The 22,006-nt window shown below is 41.0% G+C and overlaps 2 protein-coding genes across 4 annotated transcripts in view; both read right to left on the bottom strand.

Annotated features, from left to right (window-relative positions):
* The window catches only part of LOC308383523 (tripartite motif-containing protein 16-like), a gene marked incomplete at its 5' end in the record, with an annotated part of 30,920 nt that extends 26,933 nt beyond the window's left edge, over positions 1-3,987 (bottom strand). Inside the window, one exon of the mRNA XM_080861557.1 lies at positions 3,787-3,987. Within this exon, the coding sequence (XP_080717683.1) occupies positions 3,787-3,987 (201 nt within the window). The remainder of the gene's footprint in view (positions 1-3,786) is intronic.
* A 7,643-nt stretch (positions 3,988-11,630) lies between these two features.
* On the bottom strand, positions 11,631-20,622 carry LOC308383524 (uncharacterized protein). Of its 3 annotated transcripts, none has more exons than XM_080861560.1 (4): positions 20,112-20,622; positions 16,508-16,751; positions 14,539-14,680; positions 11,631-13,248 (listed from the first exon to the last, which is right to left on the bottom strand). In XM_080861560.1, exons 2-4 carry the CDS (start codon positions 16,511-16,513, stop codon positions 11,855-11,857), a joined length of 1,542 nt encoding a protein of 513 aa, XP_080717686.1. In that variant the 5' UTR covers positions 16,514-16,751; positions 20,112-20,622; the 3' UTR covers positions 11,631-11,854. The 3 variants fall into 3 exon arrangements, with proteins under 3 accessions (XP_080717686.1, XP_080717684.1, XP_080717685.1); XM_080861558.1 differs by having other exon boundaries at positions 11,632-13,248; positions 14,539-14,773; positions 20,112-20,616; XM_080861559.1 differs by lacking the exon at positions 16,508-16,751 and having other exon boundaries at positions 11,632-13,248; positions 14,539-14,773; positions 20,112-20,619.
* Positions 20,623-22,006: the final 1,384 nt, after the last annotated feature.

Here is a 22,006-nt window from a genome sequence, read left to right as displayed (position 1 = left end):
TGCGACCCATATCCGATCATGGTATGACAGTGTCAACAGCACAAATCCAATATTTTCAAATCCGATCTGGGTCACTTTCCTATGTGGTACTGAATCCGATACATATCTGATGTTTCAGAAAACGACTGCTGTTTGAATGGTCATGTCGCATTAAATCCGTCTTTTACGTCACTGACACAAGACAGACCAGCTCCGAAGAAGCACCCGATAAGACACGAACGCTTCCTGGCCATCCAGTGAAGCTGTTGGGAAGACAACGTTGGAGAAACATGAACATTTTATTTGTACTGTATAATCTGCAGATTCTGACAGAAATTTCCAACTATCCTTTGAAGCACCGCTCCTCTCTAAAATAACAATAAGGATCATTTTTAAATAACAAAATAACAAAATAACTTAAAGCAAAATTGGGAAACGTAAAGTCCGAAACAAGTCTTTATATTAAGGTCATCAGTCAAACAATACTGTTTGGTCTGGGTCTAAACAGAGCGCGTTGTGTGTAACGTCTGCTTTTGCGCATGCGGGCCGCTTTAAGGGTTCACACTAGAGCGCGTTTGCTGTGTAGACCTGCAATGACCTGCAATGTGAATGTAGCCTTAGTTTCACTTCCTGAAACTAAAACTAGACTGAGCTCTGATCAAAAGAACATGGGTTTCTGCTGTGAATGGGGTCTGTCAGCTCTTATATGTCACAACGTGTTGGTTCCACCATCTACAACCTCCAGATCTGACGAGCAGGAAACGAGAAAGTATGTTGACAGTAGTGTGAATTTTGTTCACTGGTAATTTTCATCATTTTTGTCAACAACCTTTTTTTCTGGCAAAAACAAGACGATAACCAAATAAAAACTAATGCACACACTTCTTGTATTCACACTTTTGTAAACAAATACAAACGAAATCCAATCAGAATTCAGTTGTGTAGAAAGGTGTGAGTTTCACATTCGATATCAATGAAAATAAGATGCTTTGTAAGCTGTGCTGAGCAACTCCTACCAGTAAAAATATGACATCATCTGTTGCAACATAAAAAAAAAACCCTCTTTAAAAAATCATTCTTCTCAGTTTCTTGTGCAAATCTGCTGAATGCAGTATTTCTCTTCCTTAAAATAATTCAAATATTCCAAATGAACAGAGAAAAGTTAGCTGATAAACAGGGAGACTGTTTAAAAAATACATTAGTGTCATAAGTTAGTTTGTTTGTTTTGTCTTTTTTGTCTACTTCTCAGTACAAACCAGTAGTACAGTGTAACTACACTGCCAGAAAAAACAGGTGTATAGGTGACAACACATAAAAAAAAATTTGCACCACTGCAGAGCACAACACTTCAGGACTCCAAACTGAAGAACTCTACACAATTAAAGTGCAGTCAGGTCTCCTAGATGCAGTCACCTGAGGGCATGAAGCTTTCCCTGCTCTACACCCAAACACATTATTAAGACTGCAGCTGTTCTTTTTTTAAAATAGGTAATATTTACATAAAACACACTATTGATTTTACGTTCCCCTAAAAGGTCCAGTGGAAGTGGGGGGAAGACACAAACGGTGTTTGGTTTGAAAAAAGGAGACAGGGGTGCAAAATTGTTAAAGAGTTTTATTAATTTTCCTATTCATACTATAACTAAAAGAGATGAATAAGCCACTAAACCTTTTAAAGAAGGAAAACAAAGAAACCCAGGAGTTGGTCACTAAACTGAAAAGTAAGTCACCGAAACACACTCCTCACCACAGAGCAGGACAAAACACCATAAAATTGACTGACAGCCCAGATATTCTGTGTTAAAGTCATGCAGACTATCCGGGCTGTCAGTTCATTTTAGAGAAAGACATTGCCCTTCAATGAAACTGCAGGTGCATCTCCACTTGGCACAACAGTAATGGGAAACAGTGACAGCAAGAGAGAGAGAAAGAAAAATGGAGCAGAGAAAGTAACGTAGATAGACCTATCCATCTATCTCCCCCGTCTATCCGAGTTCACAGAGCTCTGCAGCTGTTACAGTTCTGTATAATTGGTCCATAGAGTGGCTGAGTGAATGTGGTCTGGAATCTGAAGGAGAGCCATGGTTTCAGGGAGGCTGTAGAAGGATAGAATATTGGCTTGTAAATAAAAAATCATCATGGGTAGTGATAGCCTCCAGGAAACAGGAAAGAGCTCGACCTAAAAAAAAATGGCCCTGAAAAACATCAAGAGAATAACAAGAAGACGTTAAGGTACCACCTATAATGTTTGACTGACAGCTGAGCTCTGTGCAGTGCAGAGATGTCACAACAATAATGGAGAAAAAAGAAATACACACCAAAATGAAATACTTTAGTCTATTTAAGGTTAATGAACTCAGCTTTGTTTCCGTAATCAGAGTAAAGCCAAAGTCCAGCATAGAGCGGCTGAGTGAATGTGGTCTGGACTCTGTGGAGGAGAGTCATGGTTTCAGAGACGCTGTAGAAGGACAAAATACCTGCTCTGTGATCCAGGTACACTCCTACTCTGGAGGATGGAAGACCTGGGACAGGAGTTTTATAATTGTTGTACCAAAATGTATAACTCTTTGTATCACAGTCTAATGCCCAAGATTTGTCATTACGTCCAAATGCACATTCATTTCCTGATCTTTTGATATTTTTGTACACAACTGCTAAATAAACTCCTATCCCTTTCCTCTCCACCTCCCAGTAACAACGTCCAGTCAGACTCTCTCTACTCAGGACCTGATACCATTCAGTGAATCTGTCTGGATGATTAGAATTAGACTGTTGTTGAATCATTGCTATTGCTCTTCTGTTCCCCTCTGATAATAACATATGTTTGTGTGCTGTGTTTGGATCCAGTGTGATTTTACATGAATATTTTAAGAATCCAGCTCTGGTCTTTGGCTCTGGTTGTGGCAGTAAAACATCCACTTCAGTGACTGTCAGTGAGATCTTTGTCCATTCCTCTCTCAGAATGTCCTGTAGTTTATCTCTGACCTCTGACACAGCTGCTGTCACATCCTCAAAGTAGCTCAGAGGACGGATATTGATGCTGGATGAGTCTGTAGACTCACTGAGTGCTGACAGTGAGGGGTAGTTGTGTAGAAACTGGATGTGATCCTCTGTGTGTGAGAGCTGCTTCAGCTCAGCATCTTTCCTCTTCAGCTCAGTGATCTCCTGCTCCAGCTTCTCCTGAAGCTCTTTGACTCGACTCACTTCAGTTTCCTGCTGGGATCTGATCTGCTGCTTCACATCAGAGCTTCTTTTCTGGATGAGATGGATCAGCTCAGTGAAGATCTTCTCACTGTGCTCCACTGTTTGATCAGCAGACTGATTGATGGCCTCCACCTCCTGTTGAAGCAGCTTCACATCTTTCTCTCTGTCCTGGATTCTCTGCTGGATGTTTTGTCGACTCACCTCCAGCTCTCTCTGCCTCTCAGTCCTTTCTGCTGCAGCTGAGACTGTGTCGTGGCCTTTATGGTCATCGATTAAACACTGATGACAGATACTCTACTGATCAGTACGACAGAACATCTTCATCACCTCATCATGACGAGAGCAGATGTTCTCCTGGAGCTTCTTGGAGGGCTCCACCAGCTTGTGTTTCCTGAATGTAGGTGAATCATAATGAGGCTGAAGGTGGTTCTCACAGTAAGATGCCAGACAGACTAAACATGAATTAAAGGCTTTCATTTTTCTTCCAGTGCAGACATCACAGGCCACATCTTCAGGTCCAGCATAGCAGTGATCAGCAGGAGCAGCTTGGAGTCCAGTCTTCTTCAGCTCCTCCACTAAAACTGCTAACATGGTGTTTTTCACCAGGACAGGCCTCGGTGTGAAAGTCTGTCTGCACTGAGGGCAGCTGTAGATTTGCTTTGTATTCTCTGTATTCCAATGGATTTTAATACAGTTCATGCAGTAGCTGTGTCCACATGGAATAGTCACCGGATCCTTCAGTAGATCCAAACAGATTGAACAAGAAAAAGTTTCTCGGTCCAGCTGAACTCCTTTCGTCGCCATTTCTTCTCTGAGTGTCAGTGACTGTGTGAGTTTCACTTCCTTATAACTGAAACTATTCTGAACTCTGATCTAAAAATCTTGTGTTTCTACAGTTAATGGGGCCTGTCAGCTCTTACAAGTCACTATATTCCGGTCAAAGTGCAGATCGGAAGGGGAGGGAACATGGATAGAGAGGAGGTGCTGAGTTTCATTTTGGGTTCTTTTTTTGGGGTTGTGTCTTTTTTTTTCTTCATTTTTTAGTTTTTAGTTATAAAAACAAACCAACAGGGAAAATATAAAGAAAGAAATTTCCAAACTGCTCCTGGCAATAAAAGAAAACATTACCCATTACATTATTCTACATTACTTACTTTCCTTCAGTTAGGAAGACTAGATGTACACTGGCCTTTCGCTGTCCTCTACTGTTTCTTATTCAAGTTATTGTTGACAGTTAAGCTCTATTTGGGGAGTGTGAGAATTAGAACCCAAGACGCAGGCACAGCTTAAGATGTGAGTGAGCTTTATTTAAACGGTGGAAATACAAACAGAAGTGGCGATGGGATGAGCAGAACCTAAAGATAACCTATACCGGAAAAAACTAACAAAAGTAACCTGAAACCTTAAACAGAGATGCAGGGAAACACAGGGAGATAACACAGATGAACCAGCAACAAGCAGGAGAAAACACAGTGCTCATATACACAAAGGAGCAATCAGGGAATGAGAAACACGAGAGAGACAGAGCTGGGATTTATTCGACATAACAAGACAAGGGGAAGCAAAACTAGACACACTAACGTAGGACATGGCACTGTCAAAATAAAACAGGAAATGACATGAACACAGTGACACAATACTAACACACTACAAAGGAAACTAAAACCTCAGAACTAGAAAATCTTAAACAGAATTAAACTGAAACAAAAGATAATAACAATCAAAACAAAACCACTGAGTCCACAAACTCAGGACCATGACACTATTGTAATAAAACTTGTCTCATGTGTGACACTGAAGAGATCCCAAAACTTTGTTCTAGTTACATTAATGCAGCACTTTGCATTGTACAGAAAGTATACCTTACAGTATGTACAGTACAGTATGTAGTATGACACCGATATCACCTTCAATGTAACCACACCGGTTAGAAACAGGTACAGGTGATCAACACAGAGAACAAATGTACCACTGCAGGGCATCACACTACAGCACTGCAAACAGAAGAACTCCACTTAGCTAAACTGTACAATCAGGTCTCACAGATAAAGTCATATGAATACATCAAGCTTCCCTGCTGTACCCCCAATCACACTATTAACTGCAGCTGTTCTTTAAAATTCAGTAACATTTAAGAAAACACTATCAAACCTTCTCCTCTTCATACAGGAACCTTGCCTTCCAGCATATTTTTTACCTTCACCACCAGCAGCTCCGTATAGTGTAAGAACTGCTCCTATTCTCTGATGATGAATGTAGCATTGGTTGGCCTGAACCTTTCGTATCTGTACATTTACCACTGAAAACAGAGGATTAATTACATGTATATCAGGGCAAAACCAAATATATTTATTAGTGTGCTAACCACACCACAGCCATGACAAAACACATCTTTTGCAGTCTGCTTCCTGTCCTTTAGCCTACATCTTACTTAAGCTCTGTTTAAACTGTTCAGGTGAATTATCTGATAACTTATACAGTTTAAAACCTGTGTTGATTTAGCTGGGGTGGTGCACCCATGTTTTCAAATTTTACCTGGAAGATATGCCTGTGAAGGTTTTCAGTCATCCAGGTCATCGTAGTTTAAAGAGCTTGGAAAGAAAAGTGTCTTGACTTCTTTAAGTTGCTTGAAGACATTTCACCTCTGATCTGAGAAGCTTCTTCGGTTTTAAGGTCAAATGGTGGGGAGTCCCAGATTTAAGAAATTTAAGAAAGACAACTCAGGAAATTCCACACTTTACTAACAAAAACATTTACTTCTCAATCAGAACCTACACTACACAGAGAAGAACAGGAAGACTTCACACCTGAAGACAGTCAGGAAAATGGGTGAAGAACTTTTCAGACAGTAATCTCACTGAACCTGACAAGAAAGTACTAGCCAAAGGACTCAATTTTGCCATTTCTCCTTAACAGATTCCCATAGTGAACCTCATCACAGCCACAGAAACCACCATAATGAATAAAATATCACAAACAGAAGTAGAGCAAATTAGGATGTTTCAGCCACCCTCTCCAGTGCTAAAGTTCCTCCATCTAACCATACAATACAAGAAAAGAAGGCCGTTGCTTCCCTAAGCAAAGACCACTACCACACAAAGATTACTACACTCCTCAGTGTCAACAATACCCACGAGACCAGACAAGCAGCTACAAAAAGAAAGTTATCGCTTGCCTTCAAGAATTTGAAAAGGACAAAATCATTGACCGACCTACATATCATCATCTATACCCAGGGGATGGCATACCCAAGTGTGGGTATAAAGACGGGATCCCACTCAGACCCATTGTTAGCAGCATAAACTCTCCCACTTACAGCATTTCTAAACACCTTGCTACCATCCTAGCACCCCTTGTGGGGAACACCCCAAATCACATCAAAAACTCCACCGACTTCACGAACAAGGTCCAGAAACGTATGCTGGGCTTACACTGTGTGATTTTTGGCCCATTTTGTGCCGATTTTTGAGTCGTGCAACCATTTTGGTGATAGGCCCGAGTTTGGCCTTCATTGTGCGTCGTGCATCGCATAGTATACGTGGGGTAACGAGAAGCGATTAACACCTCACGACCAGCTCCCGATCATCAAGCGCTTGGTCGGGAGGATTTCAAACCTGTTTGAAATCCTCACGACTGTCGTGAGGGTGTCGCCACAGCCGCTCACACTGCGCACAATGAAACAATGGTGTCCTTTGATATAGTCTCTCTCTTCACTTACATACCCACCACGGAAGCAGTGGAGACTGTCAGAAAACAACTACAAGAAGACAGCAGGAAGACAAAACCAGCTTCACCCCAACTAGATTTGCACACTGTTAGACTTCTGCCTTACCACCACATATTTTAAATACAACGAGGGTTTTTACAAACAAAAACATGGATGTGCCTTGGGCTCCCCGGTGTCACCTATTGTAGCCAACCTTTACATGGAAGAATTGGAAAGAAAGGCTCTTGGCTCTTTTAAAGGCAGAGTACCTAGCCACTGGTACAGATATGTAGATGACACCGGGGTCAAAATCAAAACCCAAGAAGTAGAAGCCTTCACTGCTCACATCAAAGTTGTGGATAAAAACAGTCAAGTCAGCAAAGAGGCACAGAAAAGAAGATCAAACACCAGCTAGGGAGGATCAGAAAGACAAACGCAACAACATTGCCATCCCCTATGTTGCCGGTTTATCGGAAAAACTCAGGAGAGTCTTCTCCAAGCGCGACATCCCAGTGTACTTCAGACCCACCCACACACTCAGACAAAAACTGGTTCATCCCAAAGACAGAACTTCTAAACAGAAACTTAGCATCGTAGTATATGCTGTACAATGTAGTGAGGAATGCTCAGACCTCTACATTGGAGAAACCAAACAGCCACTTAACAGCATGGCATAACATATATATAAGAGACACCTCCAGGGGGCAAGACTTGGCTGTCCATCTGCATCTAAAGGTTAAAGGTCATTCTTTTGTTCACATTTTGGACAGAGAAGAAAGATGGTTTGAAAGAGGAGTGAAAGAAGCCATCTATGACCACTGTGAATGACCATCTTTGAACAGAGGCGGTGGTTTACGACACCAACTGTCTGCCATCTATAATCCAGATTTAAGATCCCTTCCCAGACGCCTTAATGCCCACTCACACCCTGGGCCTTTTGCCCTCAAGAAATCACATGATAAGGTGGGGCTAGGGTTCACCTGAAACCTTGGCTAATTGTGACCTACACCCATTTTAACACCTTGACTCGTGTGATTAGGTAGAGGATTAACAGGGGGTTCATGACCCCCTTTGGGGGACACTCCCCTAGGACTTAAAGCTGGGACTCTCCACCATTTGACCCTAGAACTGAAGAAGCTTCTCAGATGAGAGGTGAAACGTCTTCAAGCAACTTAAAGAAGTCCAGACGCTTTTCTTTCCAAGCTCTTTAGACTTTTACCTGGAAGGTTTAAAAAAACATAAGAAATCCAACAGAACAACAAACAAGTGGATATCACCATTATCCTACGATGGGATCAATGCTTTTGTTTCTCATTTTTTATGTTCAATATGCACACTTGGGTTATGCAGCAGGACAATGATTGGAAACACACAACCAACCACCTCTAAATGGTTTTTTTTTTAAAGGAAAAAGGCTTTAGGGTCACCTGGTACTGGCCTAGTGGATTTAAATTGGGTTGAGATGCTTTGGCATGACATTAAACAAGTTGTTTATGCTCTAAAACTTTCCATCACAACTGAATTAAAACTATTCTTGATTTGACCTGAAACAAGTGTAACAAATATGCAAAAAATGAGAAATTATAAAAGAGCCAAATACTTTTTCATAACATTGTATATAGGTTACTGAAGATTCAGTGAACCTTAAGTGAAAGTTACAGGTATGGGAGTCTAAACAATTTAAAAGCTTGACCAAAAACAAGACAATAGCTTATCTAGCTCACAATATAGCTTTTTTTGTTGGACATTTAAGAGGTTTTTTTTAGAGAGAAAAGCTCCTTATTTGTGCACATGCATCCACATAACTGGCTAAATGTTTTTTAATAGGACCCTAAATTGGATAAATGCAAGAAAATGGTTGGATGAATGGATGAAAAAAGTCTCCTTGTTTAAAAACAATTATGTGTTATCTTTATTTTTAAGGATTCAAGCACTAGGCAATAAGCTACTTCTGCCATCTAGTGGTAAAATTATATATTTTTGTACAGCTCTTAAGTTGGTATTTGTTTGTTAAATTTTTTAAATTTTAAGTTGAAAAGTGACCTTTTAAAACAGTTTTTTAAAGGGTAAATGACAAGGTAAGACGATAAGCACTGTACACAAAAATTACCAAAAAAGTGGAGGTTTCATGACATTTTTGAAGTGCTTTTCCAAAACTAATGTCATCAATCTCAATGTGACCTGAAAGAAAGCTGTTTATTTATTAACAATTTCTTCTTGTCAAGTCATTCACTTCTTTTCAGTTCATAGTGGAATGAAATGCAGAGGTAAATGCCTTTTCATGAAAAGTCATATAAACTTAATTTATGATAAATGGCATTGATACTGTGAAGACTACTAAAAATAATTTTGACAAATTTGATATTGTCTGGTTGCCACATATTGTCTAAGTTTTTTAACTAGTTGGGCCACCACATCTGGATATGTCTTCACCTTTCTGCACGCCTTCCTGGATGAAGATATTATTACTTCTATAATTATCAAATTATTCACCATTGGCTGACAATTACAAGTGCCAAGAGATTTTTTTATAACCACTACTAGCAGACGTAGTCATACCACACATCCAAACACCTTTTTATGAGCCAAACTATTACAGCTGAACTGTTCTTAAGGTATCAAAAGAAAATGTGGTTATTCTGCAGAATTCAGTGGTTATATGGTTTAATAATACTGCTGCAGATGTCTAAGGCTGAGCTTGCTTCCAACAATAAATTATGCTAAGCTATGTAAGACATTCCTTGTAACAAAAGTATCTGTTATGATCCTGGGTCGGTGACCCAGTGAGGATCAGGACTGTCCGGCCTTCGGTTAGCCATTCTGAGTGTCTCTCGTCAACTAGCAGCTGGCTCATTTGTGCTGCCAGGCGCTCGTGGAGTGCAGTCAGCTTCTTCAGCCAGAAGGCGCGAACCATAACAGGACCTGGTGCTGTCCAACTCTTCATACTGGAGACCCTTTCTTGGATATCTGCCACTGTGATGGTTACTGGACCCTGTTCGGGGAGGTCGCTGTGGTCTGCCCTCAGATCCACTAGCCACTGAGCACTGCTGTTATGGGTTGCGTCCTTCTCCCATATGCTCTTCCAGTATTGTTCTGTCTCCAGCCTTGGTGGTGCTGTTCTCATATTGTTCCCCTGCCCCTGTACACCTTGGCTAGTTCCGTGGAGAACAGCTGGTTTATTCTCCTGCCTTCTATCTTTCTGGTGTACCTCTTCAAGCGGCTGGCCAAGGACGTGAGTCATTGCATGGCAGTTTCCAGGGCCTCAGATATGGACAGCTTCCTGTACTTCTTAGGCACCTTCTTCATTGTGCCTTTTTGCAACTCCGATAGTTGGTAATCGTGGCTGTAGGTATCGTTTGTAGTGCTGCATTAACATCATATATAACTTTCAAAGTAACTAGTTACTAGGGAAAGTAACTTTGGTTTTACTCAGAATTCTCTTGTTAATGTGTTGCTTCTGTAACTGGATAGCCAGCATGATTGCCAGTCCTCTAGCTTGCTTACTTGCCACAAGTGCACTGTGCCACCTACCAATAGAAAGATAATGTGCATATTTCCATGAGAGAAATCCCCACGCCTGGACCGTCGTTGACCACCGCCATGATTCTAGCCTGCTTTTTACATCCAACACAAAGTGCTAAACAAGAAGAGTTCCCAGATGGTACAGTGGACACATGTGTGACTCCTGTGATTAAAGCATCTTTCTTTCAGCTTAACGAGTGAACCGTCAGCTCGTTCAAACACACGTTAAAGTCCGTTTGGCTCGACACCACCGAACAGAGGCAGCAATATAACATAGCTAACATTAACAGTGCAGTGAATCCTGCTTGTGCCGTGATATTCAGGACTGCAAACCGAGCAGCATTCACTGACTTTCAGCTTGTTGTGTTTGTGGATATATGACTGACTTTAATTATCCATAAAATCATCACATTCTCTGTAAAATTAAGGTCAACTATATATATATTTTGAAGTAGAGGCTTTAAAACATCACTAATGTCACATAACTTTGCCAACATGTGGCCAACATTAATGTTTTAATGTTCTTCATTATTAAACATTCGCACATAAATAAGAGACATCATATTCAGTACTTACTTTTGACAGTTCAGTCTTCGGCCGCTCCTTTCTGCCTTCTGCCGTATTTTGCGGCAAAATTATCCACACCCACCGCTGCGCTATGAATTGTGGGATATATGGGACCACGAAGCGTGCACCGGACCACGCTTGATATTTGGGAAAATCGACGGCGCATTTGGAGTATGCATTTGAAGTACACTTCGAATTGGGACAGCCGTCGTCCCGTGGCGGTGACGTAATCGTACTCAAAATGTGTACTTCAAGCGTGCGGTCTCTTAATTGGGACACAGCCATAGTGTGTGTCCTCTCATGTTCGTTGCTTGTCCATCTGTGTTTCTTCCCTGCGTTTTCTACCACAGTTGTCTGTTTAGGTTAGTTTTGTTAGTCATTACCAAATTAGGTCACCTTTAGGTTTTGTTTTCCTCCCCATGTTTCTGTTTGTGCCACCAGTGTGTAAATAAAGCTCGCTCACGTCCAAGACAGTGCCAGCGTCTGGGTCCTCTCTCACAGTCACCACAAGTCTGCCACCGCAGCCGTGACGGTATCATTCTAAGATCTGAGTAAAAAAATCCTTCTCATTCTATATCTCTCTCTGGAAGAAATAAAAACCCCACATTTGCAAAAAAAAAAAAAAAAAAAGAGAGATATGTTTATTTAAATAATTAAAACAACATTTTCTGATTTCATCTAAGCAGTGTCAAACATAAAGAAAACATTGGGAAATAACGGACAACACTGTTCAAATCCATAATGACTTTTACTTATTTGTGTCACTTTCCAGCTTTTGGATAGAGTGATGTAATCTTGGCTATAGAATACAAGTGTCAATAAATTATTTATCCATTCTTGTTTTTCTATAATAAAGTACATTCCACATTTTAAAACTTAACTAGTATGAATTCTCATGTGCCTTTTCAAGTGTATCAGCTGAACAAAACTTTTCCCGCAATTGCCACAGGAATGTGGCTTCTCAGGCATGTGAATTCTCATGTGAGTTTTCAAGGACGTCATATGACTGAAGCTTTTCCCACAGGTAATGCAAGAATGTGGCTTCTCACCTGTGTGAATTTTCATATGAATTTTCACTCCAGATTTCTGACTGAATCCTTTCCCACAAGTGTTACAACAATATGGCTTCTCACCTGTGTGAATTCTAATGTGAGCTTTCAAATTCGTCATGTCACTGAATCTCTTTCCACAGGTGTTACAAGGGTGGGGCTTCTCACCTGTATGAATCATTTTATGTTTTTTGAATCCTGATAAATCGCTAAATCTTTTCCCACAGGTGCTACAAGAATATGGCTTCTCACCTGTATGAATTCTCATGTGGGTTTTCAAGTTCATCATATGACTGAAACTTTTTCCACAGGTAATGCAAGAATGTGGCTTCTCACCTGTATGAATTCGCATGTGAGTTTTCAAGGACTTCATACGACTGAAGCTTTTCCCACAGGTAATGCAAGAATGTGGCTTCTCACCTGTGTGAATTTTCATATGATGTTCCAGTCCAGATTTCTGAGTGAATCGTTTCCCACAAGTCTTACAACAATATGGCTTCTCACCTGTGTGAATTCTAATGTGGGTTTTGAAGGCTGACAAGGCACTAAAGGTTTTTCCACATGTGCTACAACAATATGGCTTTTCACCTGTGTGGACTCTCATATGAGTTTTCAGGTTTATCATCTGACTGAATCCTTTTCCACAGATACTGCAAAAATGTGGCTTCTCACCTGTGTGAATTTTCATGTGAGTTTCCAGTCCTGATTTCTGACCAAAACATTTCCCACAGGTGCTACAAAAAAAAGGCTTCTCACCTGTGTGAATTCTTACATGTTTTGTCAAGTGACATTCGTACTGAAAAGTCTTTCCACAAGTGTCACAATTTAGAGACTTTTTACTTTTGCCAGTTTTACACTGATTCTCTGGCACTGGAGAGTTGTTTACACTGTTACTGTTCTTCAGCTCTGGTTTTCTAGTAGATTCTGATTCCACATGCTCATTTCCTCCTTGATGCTGGCTCTCTGGTGCAGGAGAGTTGTGAGAAAGGAGCTGGTCTCTGTTTGGTTCATGTTCACTTTCATCAAAAGTCACCATAAAGGTATCAGTCTCCTCCTTCAATAAAAGCTGTTCTCCTTCCTCACTGGTGCAAAGTTCCTCTGGTTCCTCTTTAATCCATGGGAGTTCTGGGTCCTCGTGGTTCAAACTGGAGTTCCTCTCCTGGTTACACACCTGCTGGTCATGCAGATCCTCTTGCTTAAAGACACACTGTTGCGCAAGATCTGAAGGGACAAGTGGACAAAAATATATTCTAATTTTAACGATTAGCAGTACTTTAATGGTTGTGAACTATGAACAGGTTGCTCACATGTACCACTGAAATTTAGAGTGTACAAATGTGACAAATTATTTGGACACTGAAGCAAATTGTTGAGTATTTGGATGTTTGTGATACTAAATATGTATGAATTTTAAAGATATTGGTTTTCTTCCAATTTAATTTAGTTTGGGAATGCTGGCTCTGACCTCTTATATCGTGGTAAACACTTTGACTGCACACGTCCAAACACCATGAAAAAAACTCTTCTTATATGATCAACTTCAACTTTAGAAATTCTGAATTGTATATTATGAAAACTGAATCTAAAAATTAATCCATTAATTAATCCTGGGAATTGATCGAATTAAATTTCACACATTTCCATTCTACAGAGAAAAAAACTTAATCTTTAACTTAAACTGATGACAAAAAAAAGAAACTTCTGCTGTTGGATTTGTGTCTCTGTAGGGGTGCAGACACTTCACTTCTTGCATTCTGGTGAATTTTTTTCACATGAATTAACATTTTTTTGCATCCTTAAAATGCAATGATGGGAATAATGGCGTTAAGTAACAATGTTACTAACGCTGTTACTTTTGTCAGTAACTAGTACTATAACTAATTACTATTTCTATGTTTACAACGCTGTTACAGTTACTAATAAGAAAATGTGGTGCGGACACGTTACTATTTTTCATTTAACCAGGAGCTGGGGGGGGGGGACAATCACACGGGTGCTGCTGATTGACTGAGGAAGAATAAAGTAGCCATGGTAAACCAATCACCTGACCAATTTAAGATGACACATAGCAACAAGATGCTATTTCAACCCAAAACAACCCTGAGTGTCCATTTTTGTGTTAAAAGTGGTAAATGTGATAAAAAAAAATTTAAAAAGTGATAAATAAAAAATATACCCCATAATTTTTTCCGGAATACTATTGTCACATTTACTGTCTAAGGTCAGTGGTAGGAAGAGAGAGATTGAGTTTTGAGATGTGAGAGATTTGTGATGTGTAGCATGTTTGGAGTGTAGTTAGTGTGTTGATATGTAGTTTGTGTGGATAATTGTTTGTTTTGTGTAAAAGAACAGTGAAGCCACTGCTGCATGTCAAAGTTACTGTCAAAGAGCCACCAAGCCACCATTTACACTGCAGTCTGCAGAGGTGCATTAATTTTACTTATTGCAGATTCCTGCTATGCTAAGAAAAAGAAATGTTACTTCATTATTTTTAAGGGCAGTTTAGCATACCTTTACTGTATGTCGTTATTTCAGGTTTCCAGATGGTATCCAGCAGTCTGAGCCGCTCTTCTCCAGTCCAGATGATGATGCCCTCAGCCTCCTGCTTCACTACAAGCTGCTCTCCCTCTTTAATCTGTGGATGCTCTGGGTCCTGTGGGTCCAATGTGGAGTTACTCTCCTGGTTACAGACCTGCTGGACATCCAGACCCTTCCCCTCATTACAGTTCATGTTGCTGTTGGTTGTCTTAGATGAACACAAGAAAAAGATCTAATGTGATTATAGGAGAACACACATAAGCAAATATATCTCAGCAAGACTATGAATACGTTGCTCAAATAAAAACTACTTTCAGCAGCTTGCTTATTGATAAGCGATACCTGCTAAAGCAGGAAGCTCTAGGAATTCAGGTGTAGGTGTGTCACAGGTTAATATTGTTTAGGCAATGGCACTTCCCCACAGGTACCACTAGTGGAGTGGACTCTGCTTTTGATGTAAACTGGACGCTTTGTCTGTCAGTTTGACAACCCTCAGGTCACATCAGAGTAATAACAATATGTGGGAAAATAATAATGAAGACTAGAACATTTTCTATACTGTTAATTAACTTTCGCCTGTTTTGAATAGGCACTGTTATTTGCTTATTGCTGTATTCGCGGTATGCTTACGCGTGGGAGTATCACCAGTTAAACTCTGAGGTTATTTTATGTTTCTTTTTCAAAACAATATGAATGACAGATTGTTGTGTTTAGCCAACCCCACAAAGTGCCATTTGTAGGCGACGTATTCACACTGATTACTTCCTGCTTTGTCGGTATCAAGTCCTGGAAAGCCGCTGTTCCAGATCTACTGGCGTTTAGATCAACTGGCGTTTAGATCAACTGCCGTTTAGATCAACTGGCGTTTAGATCAACTGGCGTTAGTCGAACAGATGTGTGGCAGTCTTGCGTTTCAGGAGCTCCTACCGACAAACCAGCAAAAAAAACGCCAAATGTGTCATCTGTGACACTTGTGAGGTTATCTCAAACACACTCCGTCAGTCTTGATGCTGTTGAACAACAAAATGTATAAAAATGTGGCGAGTTTACCTGGTGATATCCTTACGCGCGACACGATCGCGAAACAGCAAACAATTAACACCACGCCGATGTTGTTCACAGGACAGCAAGAGTAAACGATCGGGAGACTCTTGTCGTTCCCCTCGCACGTTTTATTTCTCCGGTTTCAGCGTTTTTGCTCCACAACTAAAGCGAGCAGTTTACTTTGTGCCCTAACATGGACTCGAGTCAACCAGCGCCACCTCTGGCCAAGTGCCACAGCCTACAGCCAGATCAACCTGTGACACACATCTGCACCACGTTTGAATTCGTGTCATGCACATTTGTACCTTTCAATTGTGTCTGTTTGTGCGTCTGCAAATAAACCTTTGAAATGAATGACATGACACTAATATTTCACTAGTGTTGTAACATCACATGTCGTTAGCGTAGTCTGTCTGTGTCTTTTCTCTGCGAACAAACATTTTAGAGTTGGTTGTTATATACAGTCTGTATAAGTGTGGTTAATCTAATAAACATGTGTAAGGAGATGGCAGTTACTGTGAATGTACAGCAGGTGATTAGTAATAAACAGTCAGACAATGACTCTGACAATCTCATTCAATCTTGCAGACTGAATGCACCTTCTGTGGAAAGTGGTACCACACAGTGTGTGTGGACGTCCCCTGTGCAGAAGGCGACTACAAATGTTGTGGGTGCTAAATAAACAGAAACAAATGATCCCTGTTGTCTTTGCTTACTGATGTTTTTAGTGTTGACAATCCACATTGCTGGAATTGCATCTGTCAACATGTTTGTGGGTAGATTTGGATGTACCAGGGGTAAGTGCAGCCACTCAGCCTCTACTCAATGTGATCATAGCAGCAGGTGCAGATGTGTCACAAGTTAATCTAGTAGTAGGCTGTGGTAGTAGTGGACTGACCTCCATTTGAAACTGCTCCAGCTGCTGTGTGATAGTGGATCTGCTACAAATTGAAGATCATAAGCAAGTTTTGAGAGTTGGAGGCAAATAGGGACCCCTCTTCTTGCCTCAGATGTCTCTCCTTTCTGAGGCTCTTCTCGGGTGGGGGCAGATGGAGCTCCTCCTCAAGGTTTCTGCTGGGCTTTGTCTGTTCTTGGAGTACTGTTTGTTCCTCTTTATGAGATAACTCCTCGTTTATCTCAGCCTTGGCACCAAGCACAGATGGATGACGTATGGAATAAAATAAGTTGGACGTGAACAGTTTAACCCCCGACTTGTTAAAATTAAATCCATTTGCTTTAAACAGATGCCTGCATTCCCAAAAAATATTAAAGTTGTTGATAAAATGCACTGAGTGGTCAGCACATGCTGATATAAGCCATTTATTCAGTGTAAACAACCTGCTGAATCTCTCGTCTCCTCCTCTGACCGGTGTTCCAGATCTACTGGCGTTTAGATCAACTGGCGTTGGTCGAACAGATGTGTGGCAGTCTTGCGTTTCAGGAGCTGCTACCGACAAACCAGCAAAAAAACGCCAAATGTGTCATCTGTGACACTTGTGAGGTTATCTCAAACACACTCCGTCAGTCTTGATGCTGTTGAACAACAAAATGTTTAAAAATGTGGCGAGTTTACCTGGTGATATCCTCATGCGCGACGCGATTGTGAAAACAGCAAACAAGTAACACCACGCCGATGTTGCTCACAGGACAGCAAGAGTAAACGATCGGGAGACTCTTGTCGTCGTCATCGTTCCCCTCGCACGGTTTGTTTCTCCGAATTCAGCGTTTTTGCTTCACAACTAAAGCGAGCAGTTTACTTTGTGCACTAACATGGAGTCGAGTCAACCAGCGCCACCTCTGGCCAAGTGCCACAGCCTACAGCCAGATCAACTTGTGACACACATCTGCAGCACTTTTGAATTCGTTTCATGCACATTTGTACCTTTCAATTGTGTCTGTTTGTGCGTCTGCAAATAAACCTTTGAAAAGAATGAAATGATATCATATATTCCTTATTGGCCTACATTTGTACAAAATTCCAAATTATATACACAAATTCATAGAAATCACTACTCCAATTGGTCATCATGATTTTGATATTCTCTTTTTCCATAACAATGAAATACGCCTTGGACAAATATGACACATCAATATTTCATTAGTGTTGTTGTCACATCACATCCTGTAAGCATCGTTTGTCTGTGTCCTTTCTCTGGAAATGAATATTTCCAGCCAATATAGGCAATCCATCAACATGGCTGGAGTTATATACAGTCTGTATAAGTGTGGTTAATCCAATGAAGATTTGTAAGGAGACGGCAGTTACTTTGAATTCACAGCAGTTACACAGTGATTAGTAATAAACAGCCAGTGAGAGTGAGTGGATTTAAGAAAGTCAGTGACTCAGGTGTGTCGCTTGGTTTGTCATCTGTTTGTGAGACTGGAGGAGACGTAGAAATCTTTTGTTTTAAATCTTAGTTAGGAAGATTCCTGTTTGAAAACAAGCACTTTTTGTGAGAAATGCAAGAACCACATCTGCAGAAAGCATACCGTTACATTCTGTCCATCATGTGGACAAAATCGAAAATGTTGAGCATTGAAAAACTGAGAACGTTGGGCAAGTTCAACAGAAATGTGTTTGTAAGAACGAAAAACCAAACTGTTCCTAAAATAGTTATGGGCAGTCTAACTGTTGTATGTCTGTGTTCTACATGTTTATCTGATGGGAAATAAAGTTGCTATTGTTTTATTGCAGTTTCTTGACAATTCTGAGTGGATTTACACAGTACGGGTCAAAATTACCTGCAACAAAATCAATGTCACTTTTTTGTTTTTCAACATAATACAAGGGTTAATTTCCAAAACTTCCATATGATCTTCAATTTGTAGCAGATCCACTATCACACAGCAGCTGGAGCAGTTTCAAATGGAGGTCAGTCCACTACTACCACAGCCTACTACTAGATTAACTTGTGACACATCTGCACCTGCTGCTATGATCACAGTGAGTAGAGGCTGAGTGGCTGCACTTACCCCTGGTACATCCAAATCTACCCACAAACATGTTGACAGATGCAATTCCAGCAATGTGGATTGTCAACACTAAAAACATCAGTAAGCAAAGACAACAGGGATCATTTGTTTCTGTTTATTTAGCACCCACAACATTTGTAGTCGCCTTCTGCACAGGGGACGTCCACACACACTGTGTGGTACCACTTTCCACAGAAGGTGCATTCAGTCTGCAAGATTGAATGAGATTGTCAGAGTCATTGTCTGACTGTTTATTACTAATCACCTGCTGTACATTCACAGTAACTGCCATCTCCTTACAAATGTTTATTAGATTAACCACACTTATACAGACTGTATATAACAACCAACTCTAAAATGTTTGTTTGCAGAGAAAAGACACAGACAGACTACGCTAACGACATGTGATGTTACAACACTAGTGAAATATTAGTGTCATTTCATTCTTTTCAAAGGTTTATTTGCATGACGCACAAACAGACACAATTGAAAGGTACAAATGTGCATGAAACGAATTCAAACGTGGTGCAGATGTGTGTCACAGGTTGATCTGGCTGTAGGCTGTGGCACTTGGCCAGAGGTGGCGCTGGTTGACTCGAGTCCATGTTAGGGCACAAAGTAAACTGCTCGCTTTAGTTGTGGAGCAAAAACGCTGAAACCGGAGAAATAAACCGTGCAAGGGAACGACAAGAGTCTCCCGATCGTTTACTCTTGCTCTCCTGTGAACAACATCGGCGTGGTATTACTTGTTTGCCGTTTTCGCGATCGCGTCGCGCGTGAGGATATCACCAGGTAAACTCGCCACATTTTTATACATTTTGTTGTTCAACAGCATCAAGACTGACGGAGTGTGTTTGAGATAACCTCACAAGTGTCACAGATGACACATTTGGCGTTTTTTTTGCTGGTTTGTCGGTAGCAGCTCCTGAAACGCAAGACTGCCACACATCTGTTCGACTAACGCCAGTTGATCTAAACGCCAGTTGATCTGGAACACCGGCGGTACAGGTCCACTGATGAATACAGCTGCCTTCAGAGAGTTTGCAGTATTTAATAATCCAGTAAAGTCCCGTTTCTGCACGGAGTGGACCGTTTTTTCTCATCATGTGAGTTTAAAGTGTGATTTCATCTCCTGCTAACGTCACTTGTGTGTGTTTCACTGGATGTTTAAAACTCAAAGTTTACAGTTTAAAGAAATGGAGCGTTTCTACGCCAGGTTTTAGTCTGTTAGCCTACAAACTGAGCTCCGATCAGGGTCCTACACGAGTCCTACACCTGTGTTAGTTCAGTGACCCCCAGGGTCCGTTGATCGGCGGACAGAGGCGGTTTCTCGCAGCTTAAGTACACTTTTTTGTTTTACGGCGGTACTTTTGCGACTTTTTCCCGAGGTCGCAAAAGTATGACGTCACAACATTCTGATTGGTCACTTGCAATGTTGATCCTGGAACAACATTTACTATGTTGATCTGGGAACAACACCAACACGACGATATCAGATCGCGCCCCGGGCAGAGGTTTTTTTTCCATACCTGTAATTCTTCAGCATCAGTCAGCCTTTCTTTTATAAACTCGCACTGTTGCTTCAACAGCTAAAGAATTTCGCTGTTAAGCGAGCTAACGGTACATGAACACGTCGAGCAAGTAAGGGTTGTGGCATCTTCCGCTGTTCTTCTGAATTTCCGGGAAACTGGTCATATCAGTGGCGTATTGCTGCCCTCCTCAGGCCATTAGTAGAAACTGGATGTGATCCTCTGTGTGTGAGAGCTGCTTCAGCTCAGCATCTTTCCTCTTCAGCTCAGTGATCTCCTGCTCCAGCTTCTCCTGAAGCTCTTTGACTCGACTCACTTCAGTTTCCTGCTGGGATCTGATCTGCTGCTTCACATCAGAGCTTCTTTTCTGGATGAGATGGATCAGCTCAGTGAAGATCTTCTCACTGTGCTCCACTGTTTGATCAGCAGACTGATTGATGGCCTCCACCTCCTGTTGAAGCAGCTTCACATCTTTCTCTCTGTCCTGGATTCTCTGCTGGATGTTTTGTTGACTCACCTCCAGCTCTCTCTGCCTCACAGTAGGAAGAAGAGTGAGGGTTATCAGACTTTATTCCAGGAAGAGAAGCACTAAATGATTCCTATGTGTTTACCCATTTTCTGTTCAAAACCCATAGAAATATAATGTCATGCTTTTCAGTTCATCATGTAAATCTGCTAAATTAGTAATTCTGTTCTCTACAATAATTCAGATAACAAAAATGAACAGAGAAATTACTGATAGTGATAAAAACAAACAAAGGAAAAATAAAAAAACTTGCCGATAAAATAAAACTCAGCACACAAACTGACTTTTACACTTCTTTTCTTCAGTTACACAGACTGGATCCCACACTAGTCTTTTGCTGCCCTCTATTTCTCATTGAAGTTGTAACTATGAGAATATAGAAAGCCCAAAACTGTGTTCCACAGAAACAGAAACTTTATTGTTACAATTCATGCAGCACTTCACCTTGTATATAACATATACAGGACATAGAATGAGACTAATATCACCTTCAGTTTAACCACAGCTGGAGGATCCAATTGGCTGTCTGTCAAGAAACTAGACGAACCTCAACCTAAATTAAGGCCGTTACTGGTGCTGACTGCAGCCCCATAACCATCAGATAGCATCTGAGACCGCAGGGCTTCAAAAACAAAAAAAAAGTCTTCAAAGGCCTCGTCTCCTTGAATGCCACAGAACTGTCCGTTTGGACTTTGCAAGAGAGCACCAAACATGGGACATTGAAAGGTGATAGAAAGTTTTATTGTCTGATGAAAAATATTTAACCTTGATGGTCCTGATGGTTTCCAACATTACTGGCATGACAGGCAGATCCCACCTGAGATGTTTCCTATGTGCCACAGGAGGTGCATGCGCGTCAAACGCTGGCTATGTCCAGATGTTGCAGAGAGCATGACTGAGGGCCCTCGTCTGCGTGGTAACGACTGGGTTTTTCAACAGGATAGCGCTACAGTACACAGTGCCCACAGGACAAGGGACTTCTTCCACTCTTTTTGGCCCATTCTCCTGATTTAAATCCAATTGAGAACCTTTGGGGATGGATGGCAAGGGAAGTTTACAAAAATGGACAACAGTTCCAGATAGCAGATGTCCTTCATGTGGCCGCCTTCATCACTTGGAAAAATGTTCCCACTCACCTCATGGAAGTGCTTGCATCAAACAAATATTTGAAGTATCAACAACATAATGGTGGAGCTACCCATTACCAAGTTTATGTTTGGAACTTTGATTTTTGCTTTGGGGGGGGGGGGGTTACAGATTTTTTTGGAGGTGTGGTCCTAAACCTTTGATAAACTGTAAAACAGCCTGTTTCAGTTTAAATGTGGTTTTCAATAAATTGCATGCTCAAAATGTTTTGTCTCACTCCCAT

The sequence above is a fragment of the Rhamphochromis sp. 'chilingali' genome (assembly GCF_963969265.1).
Source record: "Rhamphochromis sp. 'chilingali' genome assembly, chromosome: 16".
NCBI lineage: Eukaryota > Metazoa > Chordata > Actinopteri > Cichliformes > Cichlidae > Rhamphochromis > Rhamphochromis sp. 'chilingali'.
The sequence above is the reverse complement of the archived record's forward strand: the minus strand, read 5'-3'. Positions and strand labels throughout refer to the sequence as shown.